Source organism: Plectropomus leopardus, chromosome 6, assembly GCF_008729295.1.
Source record: "Plectropomus leopardus isolate mb chromosome 6, YSFRI_Pleo_2.0, whole genome shotgun sequence".
In the NCBI taxonomy this organism is placed as follows: domain Eukaryota; kingdom Metazoa; phylum Chordata; class Actinopteri; order Perciformes; family Serranidae; genus Plectropomus; species Plectropomus leopardus.
The window spans coordinates 2,360,419-2,373,142 of record NC_056468.1 but is presented as its reverse complement, the minus strand read 5'-3'; the positions used below and the strand labels follow the sequence as shown (position 1 = coordinate 2,373,142).

Genomic DNA, 12,724 nt, shown 5'->3' with positions numbered 1-12,724 from the left:
AATTTTACTTTTGGGGGGCTCATGTGTTCACTTCCAGATGCTGCTCAACTCAGTCAATAATCCCATTAATTACTGCTGGGTAAAATGATCATACCTGTCACTGTGTTTGTGACAGATGCAGCAGCAGAATGAAAAACACTGAAATGGCATTCTGCCTCTGGAAGAAAAAAAAGAACATCTGAATGGATAAATTGAAAACTATCAAAGTAACGAAATACACAAATAGCCGAATATTTGGGTCCAGCCCTGCATGAAAGCAGTCACATTTAAATGCTGTAAAAACAAGTGCTGAATGATGACTGAACCGTTATTGCTTCTGTCTGTTTTATGTTTTCATCTGTACAGAGGTTATGCGATTATGTGTGTGACCTTCTGCTGGAGGAGTCCAACGTTCAGCCTGTTTCCACTCCTGTAACAGTATGTGGTGACATACATGGACAGGTAATAACCAAGCAATAAAAACAAAAAGAACAAGTTCACCACAGCAAACACTTCATTTATCTTAATAAAACTGAGCATGGTCTGCGGTTTACACACTGTAGCGTGTGAGATCTCTATTTTCATCTGTTTTTTTAAATATTTGTTTAATGTACATATAATATTTAATGCCTACCCCAATTCTGTGTCTCTCTGTCCCTCAGTTTTATGATCTGTGTGAACTCTTTCGAACTGGGGGCCAGGTTCCAGACACAAACTACATATTTATGGTTTGTACATCAGTTTGATTTGAAAGACAACTTAATGGATGTTTTGGCTGGGTGTAATTAATAAACCTCTGTCTGCAGGGTGACTTTGTTGACCGAGGATATTACAGCCTGGAGACGTTCACCTACCTGCTGGTGCTGAAAGCCAAATGGCCTGACCGCATCACGCTTCTACGTGGAAACCACGAGAGCAGACAAATCACCCAAGTCTACGGCTTTTATGGTGAGATCTGATTTATGACAGATGATGATCAGTTTTTGGCTGGAATGTCACCAATCTCACATCCTGTACAATTATCACACCTTTCTGCAGGAAATGAGTGAGCACTTTTTTGTCTTATAGATGAGTGCCAGACCAAGTATGGGAATGCAAATGCCTGGCGTTATTGCACTAAAGTGTTCGACATGTTGACAGTTGCAGCTGTAAGTATTGAAGTGTTACTTTGCTTTGTAGGGCTGGGTGATATGGAGAAAAATTAAACATTACAATGTTTTAACCAAATACCTCATGTCAATATTGTGACAATATTATATGGCTGACTTGGTGCTTTCACAAAATATTTACACAATGAGACATTTGATGAATAATCATCAGTAATGTGGATATAATAACTAGTAAAGCCTGTAAAACCAGGAAAAGACGATACCTACTGTATGATATTACAATATCTTAAGTTCTCAGACAGTATGTGGTCTCATATCATGATATCAATATAATATCAATACATTTCCTAGCTTTGGTGTTTTGTTTATTTGTAGTAATGTCATAAGAAAACTTGATATGATCTGATAAATGACATTTTGTCATGCTTTGAAAGGCTGAAGTGAGACTCATGTTGAGTTATCTCTGAGTAGAGATAACAGTAGAGCAGCTGAATGACATATGAGCTGCAGCTTTAGGTTATTTGATGTTTGACAGAGATTAAATTATTTTTCTTACTCTGCTTGTGTACATAAATCAGCCATGTGTCGCTAAAGAAGGACAGGATTCACTTTTATTAACCCTTACGAACCACTTTAATATTACACACACTAATATCACTCTGTGCACAAAATGTGTTTTTCAAAATCAAGCCTTAAAAAATATTAGGGATTAATTTGTTTTTTCTACTTTAGAATGTTTTCTACTTTATTGACTTAGTTTTTTAGCCAACATCAATTCTAATCATAAATAACAAATATTCATTAGTTTTCAGAACTTTTACCCTTTAAATGGCAGGTTTTTGTCATGATGCCACTATTTTTTAGATGGATGGTTTTCAATACATGACAGGCAAAGTAGATTAGACAGAAACATTGATTGCGATAGTGCACCCCGTGGAAATAACATGTATTTTCTCCATATGCCAAGTATGGTAAAAAAAAATGACATCATCAAAAGGAAATAGTAAAAATTACAAATTCCAAGGCACAAACCCAGAATGACACCCAGAAAGCACTTTTATGCTTTGATGGCTGTGGGATCAAAAGTTGAAGTTTGGATGAGTTTCAGTAGTGCATTTTTTGCACTTAACAGTATGAACTTAACAATTTTGTTTACAGCGTATTTTAGACTTATTATAGGAGCTGAGCTAGAAATTCCAAGTTCAAACAGTAATCCACAATCTTGTCAAACTTTGCCAGCTGATGGACGAACAGATCCTGTGTGTCCACGGAGGCCTCTCCCCAGACATTAAAACTCTGGATCAAATCCGAACCATCGAGCGGAACCAGGAGATCCCCCACAAAGGAGCGTTTTGTGATCTGGTGTGGTCAGACCCTGAAGACGTGGACACTTGGGCCATCAGCCCCAGAGGAGCTGGATGGCTCTTTGGTGCAAAGGTCACAAATGAGGTACGTTGCTTTTACTTTCATTGAGTTACATGAGCACACTAGTGTACACAAAATTTAATTTCCTACACAATCATCAAGATTATTTACAAAAGGAACAAGGATGGAATGGTTAAAGCCCAAAGGCTCAAGTTGAAATTTCACCTGGCTAAATTGGCTAAATCAGACAGCTACAAAAAGCAGTGTTACACATAACAACAGCTATGTGGCAATGTAACAATAATCGCTGTATTGTATTGTTTATGTCTTGCTGCAGCAGGTCCTCTTTAATAAAGCCCAGTAAGACACTCAGATTGGCACTAGAGGCCCGGTAAAATGACATGTTGAGATAAATCTAGATGCTTTCAGTCCACAAAGATGAACAGAAACTCAGTAATGTCTATAATACATACATATATAGATACTACTGGTTATCATTACTTATGGTGTTAACAGTACACAACTGCAAAATCAGTGATATTTGTTGTATTTTGTAGTTAGTTTTGAATTTAGCAAATACAATTTAACTTAATATGACAATTTTTAATTATTATGACATGAACACATTTATTTACTGATGTTACCTGATGTACCTCTGGGTATTGAAGTTCTCAAAATGCAGAGTTTTCTCTCACTGCCCTTTGGAGTCACCAAAGAAAATAAAACCTTTACCCACTGCACAAAGAACCCACTGACATCTGCTAACATCTGGCTTTTGTTTTGAATGGGAAAGGTTACTTCCAGGTCATATGACTCTGCAGTAGGTGGGGGTATTTATAGGCTCTAGCTCTGATCAGCAGTGATAGAAATACAACACTTGGGCAAACATGCTAATTTAAGCCCCTTTATCTGTGAGATGCAATGACGAGCCGCCACAAAAATTCTCCTATCTCTGACCAAACAGCATTCAAACAGCGTTCCAATTAGTCTGCACTGAGTTTATTAGAGAGACTGAATAAGAAAGACATTTATAAAAGAACCAACCTAAGATTTTCACTGATCTTCATACTGCTGTCTACTGTTTACTAAGCTGTTGTCCAGCCTGTCCGTTTTTTTTCTCTCTTGTATTTTATTTAAAAGGGACCATATACAGTTTAAAACATAAATGTTATCATTCAATGCACCGTACCAGATTATGGCTTACAGCTAATTCACATGTGCAGTCCCTGCAGGTCATAACAAAGACACACAGCACAGTGACAGGATAAGATAAAGTTGTACAAGAGGACGAGAAAAAAAGATACGCACAAGGGAAAAAATGCATGCAAAAGCACATGATATAAAATGATACAAAGAAGACACAAGACAGACAACACAACACAAAACTAACAAAAAACACGTCACATACAAAACACACAATAACATTAAAGTGACACACCAGTAAAAAGACAGACAGGTCTGTTCCTCTGCTGCAGTCATTTACACGGCTGCAGTCTACTGGCAATGGGGAAAGAGTCTATCACCTATTTTTAGCTGTTTTTCCTGTGTTTGAAAAACCTGTGTACACACTGATTTTGGTGAAAAAGGGGTATAAAAGGAGATGTGTGTTCACATTGGCTGCATTTTTAGTCTTAACGTATATTTAACATCTTTCACCCTGTCTTCTTTTTCTATATCTTCCCAAAACCCTGCAGTTTGTTCACATCAACAACCTGAAGCTGATCTGCAGGGCACATCAACTCGTCCACGAGGGCTACAAGTTCATGTTCGACGAGAAGCTGGTCACAGTGTGGTCGGCTCCCAACTACTGCTATCGCTGCGGAAACATCGCTTCCATCATGGTCTTCAAAGACGCCAACACAAGAGAGCCAAAGCTCTTCAGAGCAGTGCCTGACTCTGAGAGGGTCATCCCACCTCGAACAACAACACCGTATTTCCTGTAAGCACGTTCAAACCAAAACCACACGGCCATGTGTTCAGTGCACAGATGGTGACTGTGACAGTGGCATCAGCACTTGTGAACCCATATAAATTTTGTATTGTACATTTAGAGTATTTACAGTGCTTTTGGTGCCAACTGTAAGATGTTATTCCCACTGTGGCATTTAATGCCTCTGTTCTGCAGCTTAGATCATACTGAGATATTACGGCAGTAGTAAAGTTGCTCAACAGTGTTGCTGTGCTGTTGAAATGTTTTAGAGGAAGGATTAAAACCACACAGAAGACAGCTGACCCTTGTAAAGTGTTCATATTTATAAATCTCAGTTTTACTTTACTATAGAAACTCTGCTGAGCAAATTGCAGGTGCAGTGTTATATACAATGATTAATTTTATTTTGTTATGTAATGTATTAATGCTGGGTGTAACATAAAGCATTGCACAAAGGCAAAAAATAAACCTGACAAATTTCAATGGAGGTATACACTTAGTGTTATCATGTGATCTCATAAATAAACATGTAACCCTGAGAGTTGATGTGTAAAAAAGATAAAAGTGTATCCACTTGTTAGAGATCTCTGTAAAGTTACGCCTGTGGTACCGCAAAAGCTTCTCTGTGATTTCCAGATTTGGAATCGGCTCTTGTAATTATTCTTTCACTGTGTGTCACCATACTGTTTTTAAATAAAGAAATCCAAAAATTGTAAAGAATTTATCATTGATTACTGGGTGACAGTGCAAAAACAACACCATGAATTATAATAAAAATAACTCATATTACTGGGTGAAAAATAACTATCTTCAAACATAAGCTCATTCATGGCGTAAAAACAATTTTGTTTTTTTCTATAGTATCCCCTGCTGGAGACTATAGTGGTACCTTGATTTGAGCAACCAAGAATGCCTTTAGCAGGAGGCAGAGGTGTATGCAGCTGTTCTAAGGGCTGTTAGGGGAATGTTAAGGGTTCATATTGCCCTAAGAAAGCATCCAAATGACACTTTGCCGAAGAGGTATTTAACAGAAGGTTGTTTAGGTCCTACTTTTTCTGTGACATAGGGCAACACTGAAAATGCATAAGCTTCTCTTCACCATAAATAACCCATATTTCACAGTTTTTGACTATCACAAATGGTTTGATTTCTGAGATTTTCAAAGAGTAGGGTTCTGGGGTTCTGAGGGTATTTAAAATAATTACAAATCCAACCATTTAAAGTTAAATATCCCTCCCCTAAGCCAAATCCAAACCCTAATTCCCTCCCCAGTGCTTAAAAAAAGTGAAGTGCCTCAGCTGATTTGCATTACCCCCTCCGCTATCATAAACAAGATTCCAAGATTCAAGATTATTTTATTGTTATTTCTCTGAGTATGTGCATACACAGAATGAAGCAGAATACTGTCTCTCATTAGCTCCTTTCAGTGCATTTAAAAAAGCACAGAAATTAATATTATAAAAACCACTATCAACACAATAAAACAAACACATTTAAGATAAAAACTAAGCAGACACATCAGACGCACGATCGAGCAGCTGAGTCAGTCCCTCAGCGAGAGGTGATTGCACCTGAGGGAGGTGGGTCCACCCTGGGCAGGACTGTTTGTTTTCTCCTGCTTGCCTCAGGTGATCTAAGGTGAGCTTTCTGGGGACCTTTAACAATCCATCTTAGCTTTTAGGTGTAATTTATCATCAGCGTATACAGCACTGTTCACCTAAGACTTTGCCGAAATCCTACATGGAAGCATTTGTTTTAGCTCAAGCCTGAGCAGTTTGTTCCCACAGCTGTTCAAACAACACAAATGTTGGTGAGTGGTGACAGACATAGGCATCACATTATAGAGAAACCTCCACAGGCATATGGGATGTAACTAAGTACATTTACTCAACTACTATACTTAAGTACAATTTAAGGTATGTGTACTTAAGTATTTCCATTCTGTACTGTTTTATACTTTTACTTCACTACATTTTGAAATCAAATGATGCACTTTTTCTGCTACTATACATTTATGTGATAACTTTGTTATAGACGTAATTATGGATAAATTATCCAGCAGTATAGTAAGTAATTACAATGAGCATCTTACCAGCTGCTACATTAAAGTGTTGAACAATGTGTTCACATTGCTAATCCAATGATAAAATACATATGATTCTGAAATGGACAATGTGGCATAATGAGTAAAATCAATCAAGGTTATATTTTGATGCTTTTGTACGTTTACTTTAGTAAAATTTTGATTTCAGGACTTTTTCTAGAAACAGAGTATTACTATTTTTTACAAAAGTAAAAGATCTGAGTACTTCTTCCACCACTGACCATACCAGTAAAAGTGCAACCTAAGACGAACAGTTATTTAAATTAGCCAATGACTACAAAAAAAAGAGTTAGAAAAAATTGTGCAGAAAAGTAAGAAAAATAGAATCAGCCACACTTCCTGTACATGGAGGATACTCCATATCCAGTTTGGGACAGAAAAGGAGGGAATGTCATCATAATTTACATAAAACTTCAAACAAGAGCCTAGTCCTAATTAAACAACTAGTCTCTTTTGCTAGCCAGGTGTGGTGACACATTTTGACAAATAAAGGCCTGTCTCAATTTGAGTCTTGGTCTGGTTACCATGCAGTTCATTTTTATTCATGTTCTTTGGACGTATAAAACAAGGTTGTTGGCGACCTGCTAGAGTCAGAGTTAGTTCGCTGCTTAGATCACACATACAATATGTGTATATGTGTAAACTTGTCAATATGGACATGCTACACACATCATTAGCTAAGATTCTCCACAATTCAATCATTCAGTGAATTTTACAGGAACCATGAGCACTAAAGAAACCAGTATTATCAGCAAAGTAAACAAGAAGATGAAAAAACAAAACAAAACAAAACAAACAAACAAACAAACAAACAAACAAAAAAACAGATTAGTGAATGTAGAACATGATTTTTTTAATGTAGGGAAAATGTCCAATGAACTGCATTCAGAATTACATATTTAAGACTATTTTACAGAATGATTAGAATTTCTATGCATTTTTCCTGGTTATTTCTTGCTTTGTTTTCTTTTTTGTTTTGTTTTTGTGTTTTACTTTCTCTTTTTTTGGCAAAATCTCAGGTAAAAATAATAACAATCTTGTACTTTTCACAAATGTCTTGCTAACCTCTGAGTCACTTCCTCTTTTTTCGGTAATTACCTACTCCACATCACTACTAATAAACATGTTTTTACTAATAGGATATAGAAATAATAAGCAACTACGAAAAGATGCAGTATGGATCCACCTCCTGTCTGAAGGTGCTATTCCCCGTGGTGCCTGCAGGCGGCGCATGTTGCCAGCTGCACTCCCACTCCTCTCAGTTCTGCTGACCAATCAGCAGACGCGCTGCTGTAACGTACCAGTCATCTGTGTTGGGGTGATTACGTGTAGCTCTCCAACCAGCAGCAGCTAGCTTGTCAGACGAGACAGCAACAGCGAGTATTCTTTGAGGAAATACAGAAAAAAAGACAAACATACAGTCACTGGGGATTGGAAAACGCCACGGACTTTATCGAAGTGAATATGGTAAGATACAGGCGACTTCAGTGAACGAGCGAGCTAACGACAGCTAAAATCGCCCCGGCGGTGGTAACGTTAACTCTCATTGTTATGGCTAAAGAGCTAGCTGGCTAGCTGTCTGTCAAAACACAGTGTGACAGTGGAATAGCACATTTCAGAATGGGATTAACACAGTTTAAACACAACAGACAGAGCTTTAATGTGCAGCAATTTGTAACAGGCTTCATCCACGCATTAGCTAGAAGGTAAAGTTAGGATACACTGTAGCTCAGCCAAGGAAACAAATTTAGTTACAAAATCAAAATCTTCCTCTACTTTCCATTGCAATTCTTTTTGATAAATTAGATATGTACTCCAGAATTAGATTTCCCAAGCCCTGTAAAAAACACGTCTTGGCAGTAACTCAAATATTGACACTAGAGTTTGGGTACAGTTTGTTATATTACGTAAAAACAGCAATCGGAATATTGTCAACTAATTTTAGCAAAAATGAAAAGCAAAATATTGGACAAATGAGGGAAACATTTCGTCTGCCAAGTTCCAGCTGACAAACACTAGTTATTTTTTTACTCAGGGTTAATTTAGCCATCAGTAAGACACCTCAAAGTTATTGTCAGATCAGAGAGACTAACCAGAGTAGCTAAAGGAATAGCACTCTCGCCCGTTTGGAGAAACAGGCTGGACTACTAATGTACTGCTGCGCATTAAGGATATCTTAGCCACCTAAAACACTGAATATTACTTTAAGTGTGTGCTGTATTGAGAGTATTTGCATTGCTTTACCTTTACGCCAGAGAGTGATTTCCAATAGGGAACTGACTCTGTTGAGAAAAACGACATTTCACATCACAGAACACAAGAGTTACAGGTCTACCAAAGTCTTATCGGTTATTCTTATCATGTAATTGTGTGAATTTGACATTTAAAAGAGTTAGTTCGGAATTACCGAAGTCACAATAACACAAACTAACTAAATGATCAGGGAAGCGATGGATCAACAACTCCTGTGTTCAGCAAGCTAAGATGTTTTTGGCAATTGAGTCTGGTGGCTCTGAAGAGAGCACCGATGTGGAACATTATTAAAACATTTATTTAAATGGATCCCCATTAGCTGATGCCTATGACGCCAGCTAATCTTACCAAGGTCCAAAATCTGAGAAGCCGTTAACAAGTTTCCTGTTGGAATGAGCTGTCTGATGGAAAGGTAAAGCAGTGAAATACTCTCAGTATAACATACGTATACTTAAACTGATACTGATTGTTCCAGGTGTGACATTTTTAGGTGGCTAAAATACATTTTGCTGCTGACCCCCATCCACAGCAGTATGTTGCTTAACTTCTGTTTCAGCATTCCTGCCCGTTGTCCAAACTGGGAGTGCACTGACAGACATTAACTGTAGGTACTAGTACACTCACTATGAATAGATAACTCATACAAGCCCCCCCCCCCCTTTAAAAAATCTGAACTATCCTTTTAATGATGGATGCCAAAAAGACTTTGATGTTGTTGTTGGGCTCATTACAAAAATGTGACATGTTGCAGACTCCTAGCCTCTGTTTTCACTTTTGGTATTTTGCTAACTGTCTGTTTCCTCTCTCCAGCTGTAGCAGAATGGGATTACCAGCACTAACTTGTTTTGGGTGGTACATCACAAGGACGTAGCTCAGTTTTAGCCCTCAGAACAAGGAGCCATAAACTCCATGCATCGTGTGAAGTCACTTACTCTCCAGAAACTGCACATTGCACTCAAAAAGAGACACATAAAGGACAGACATGTTTGCCAAGTTGAAGAAGAAGATCGCAGAGGAGGCGGCCACGGCACCCCGGAGTGGTGTTCGTATACCGCGCACCATCAGCAAGGAATCCATCACCTCAGTGGGAGCAGACTCCGGGGATGACTTTGTAAGTACTTAATGAAATCATCACCGTCACTTGTCTAATGCTTTGACATTACTACATGTAGTTTTCCAGATGCTTGGTGGTATTCATTATGAAGAGTAAACTAAGTATCATGTGTTAAAATGGTGTAATGACCCTTTACAAGTCTTAAAGATTTTGTTCTTACATTCTAAAATAACTTGTATGACCTTGGGATGGGAGGATATCTGATTTTATCATGTATCATGATAAAAATCAACAACAATAAGTAGATTATGGTGAATTCCAATTATCAGGATAAGCTTGAATATCATGTCCAGCTGCACCTTAAAAGACTGCTGTGCAACCAAAAATAAAAGAGACTGCCAAAACAGGCTACAAATGCAGCAGTCTCAAAAAATGCAGAATATATTGATAAATCATTGGCATATTTTTCACTTTTTTGTAGTCTTTCACTACAAAAGTTGTACACTTAAAAAATAAATGTTTGCTATCTGTGATGCCATAAAACTATTTGTTTTTCAACATGTATAATGATAAAAAAGTCACCATGAAGTCATAAAGTCAGGCATGTTTAGGTGGCAATTAAAACTGTTGAGCATATTTTGATTATTATTGGGATAGTATCGCAAAATCACAGTTATTTTGGCCAGAATAATCGTGACATTAAATTTTTGTATCATCCTATGCCAAGTATGTCCCGTCTCAGTGTAACCACTGCTCAGCTGAGATTGCTGCTGTCTTCAGTTCCAGAGCATTGCACTTGACAGTAACAACACAGTAAGCAGAGTTTTTTTGCTCTGACTGGATTCCCACAGGCAGAACAGGAGTTTCTATTAACTGCTGAAGCTTTAGCCAGCAGATGCAATGTGCCTCTTCTTCAGCAGCAGTTGAGCCATTGAAGGAATCAGTGAAGCAGCCTCTATAACAAATCCCCTCGTGTTATGACGAAAAAAACAGCTCATTCTTAATTCAAGGAATATTTTCAGTATGTTGAATAAATAGCTGTTAGTTTTTACTGTTTCTAATCTGTTATAAGTCAGTGATCTGCTTTGCATTGAGTTGCTTTGAAGGAAGATAAGCAGAGCATGCTCAGTGTGAAAACAGAGTGCACTGCCTGTTTGTAGGTGCTCTGTGTGTCCCCTGGAAGAAGCAGCACTGTGGTATTTGGGACAGGTGTCTCAATGCCAGAGACACTCTGGCGGCTCCTGTTGATGCTGATGGCTGTGGACCAGGGGCATTAGTAATTTCCTCTGTGGCATGGCCCAGTGTGCAACACCACTGCCAAATGTATAGATGTCATCAGTATCACATCTCTCTCAGTGATGTTCACAGAAGAATAATAGCTTTATGATGAGATAAATATTTTAAACTGCAATTCTAAAAATACAATAAAAAATGATATGCTACTACTACTAATAATAATTATGATAGTAATAATAATGACTTTTATTTATATAGCAGCTTTAAAAACACACTTTACAATAAAACAGTAGATGCAACAATAGAAGTTAGTCAATAATACCAAAGTCTTGACAAGAGTTAAGGTAGAATTAAACAGAGGCAGAAACATGTAAGAGAAAATACACAGAATACTAATAAAAATAATAATAAAAAGCAGAATTAAGACAGAATAAAAACACAAGTTAAAAGGTCAATTAAAAGATAAAATTATGAGACGAAAAGATGAGAATGAAGAAGAAGAGAATGAAAAGATGACCTTACATAACAGCATGCCTATAAACATGGGTTTTCAGAAGTGATTTAAAAGAAGTCACTGATTCTGTAGCCTGATGTCCTCGTTCCAGAGCTGAGGGGCTGTGATGGCAAAACCAAGGTCACCTTTAGATTTAAGCTCAACTTTGGAATGACCAGAAGGGCCACGCCTGAGGATCTGAGGCTGCGGACTGGCTCATAAGGGGTTAACATTTCTGTCATGTAGCTTGGGCCCAGACCCAAACAAGCTTTCAAAGTGATCAATGAAATCTTAAAATCAATTCAAAACGGACAGGGAGCCAGTGGAGAGAAGCCAGGATTGCAGTTATGTGATGTCATCTTTATCATCATTATCATCATCATTTCTGTTAAAACCAGCTAATAGCAGCTATTTAAAAATCAACAGAAAAGCCTGAAAGTTGTTATTTTGATAAATTATTTTTTCAGCACACATGGTAAAAAATAATAAAGACAGGAAATTTGAGAGGTTGTCTTGAAAGTCATAGAACGGGTCAGGGAACGGGAAAGTATGAGGTTTTATTTTTTCCCACTGATAGCATTCCACTACTTTCAGTCCAGCCGTAATGGAATATAGACTGAAAATCAATCATTATCAAGGATGGACTTTCTTGTTGTCGCGTTTCTCACGTCATTTGTCACTCTGAGTTAGTTGTTGAAGTCCCAGAAAAGCCCAGGTATATACTGTAAGTTCAGTGCTCTGACTGGAGCCCTGGCTGGCTTAAGAAACTAGCCACCAGTCAGGGCAGTTCTACGTCACAGCTTTTGGGTGTGACTGCCATTGTACTGTATTGATTAGTCTTTAGGCCAGCCAGTCTAACGTGACCCCCGTTCATTAATTTCTCGTGTCACAGCAGGATACACTCACAGCTGACTTTATCTGTGTTTTATTCCTGAGTTTTTCTTCCTTTTCCTTGTGGCTGTTGATTTAACCTGTTTCAGTGGGTTCTGCGGTGCACACAGTGATATTTAGAGGTGTTTTTTCAATCTTTCCCTATATCATTTTCAATAGAAATGTTTTTATGATGGCTTTGTAAAGGAAATCCATATCTGTGGCAAAGCTCTTTTCACTAGCGCTAAAAGGGGAGTCCAATTCCTCACAGGAGAAGCCAGACTCCTGAGGCTGTAGTGCTGTCTCAGTTGCACTTGGCTCAATAATTTAG

The 12,724-nt window shown here is 37.9% G+C and overlaps 2 protein-coding genes across 3 annotated transcripts in view; both read left to right on the top strand.

Annotated features, from left to right (window-relative positions):
• Positions 1–324: 324 nt before the first annotated feature.
• LOC121944782 (serine/threonine-protein phosphatase 6 catalytic subunit-like) lies at positions 325–5,100 on the top strand (the record flags this gene model as incomplete). Its single annotated transcript, XM_042488678.1, has 6 exons — positions 325–441; positions 642–707; positions 786–927; positions 1,048–1,127; positions 2,328–2,537; positions 4,148–5,100. Coding segments are annotated over 6 exons (864 nt in total), but the record flags the coding sequence as incomplete, so codon positions are not given.
• Positions 5,101–7,831: 2,731 nt separating this feature from the next.
• golga1 (golgin A1) overlaps positions 7,832–12,724 on the top strand; it is a 29,344-nt gene continuing 24,451 nt past the window's right edge. For both annotated transcript variants that reach the window (XM_042488306.1, XM_042488305.1), the window contains exons 1-2: positions 7,832–7,954; positions 9,551–9,851. In XM_042488306.1, the coding sequence (XP_042344240.1) occupies positions 9,723–9,851 (129 nt within the window). In that variant the 5' untranslated portion in view covers positions 7,832–7,954; positions 9,551–9,722. The remainder of the gene's footprint in view (positions 7,955–9,550; positions 9,852–12,724) is intronic.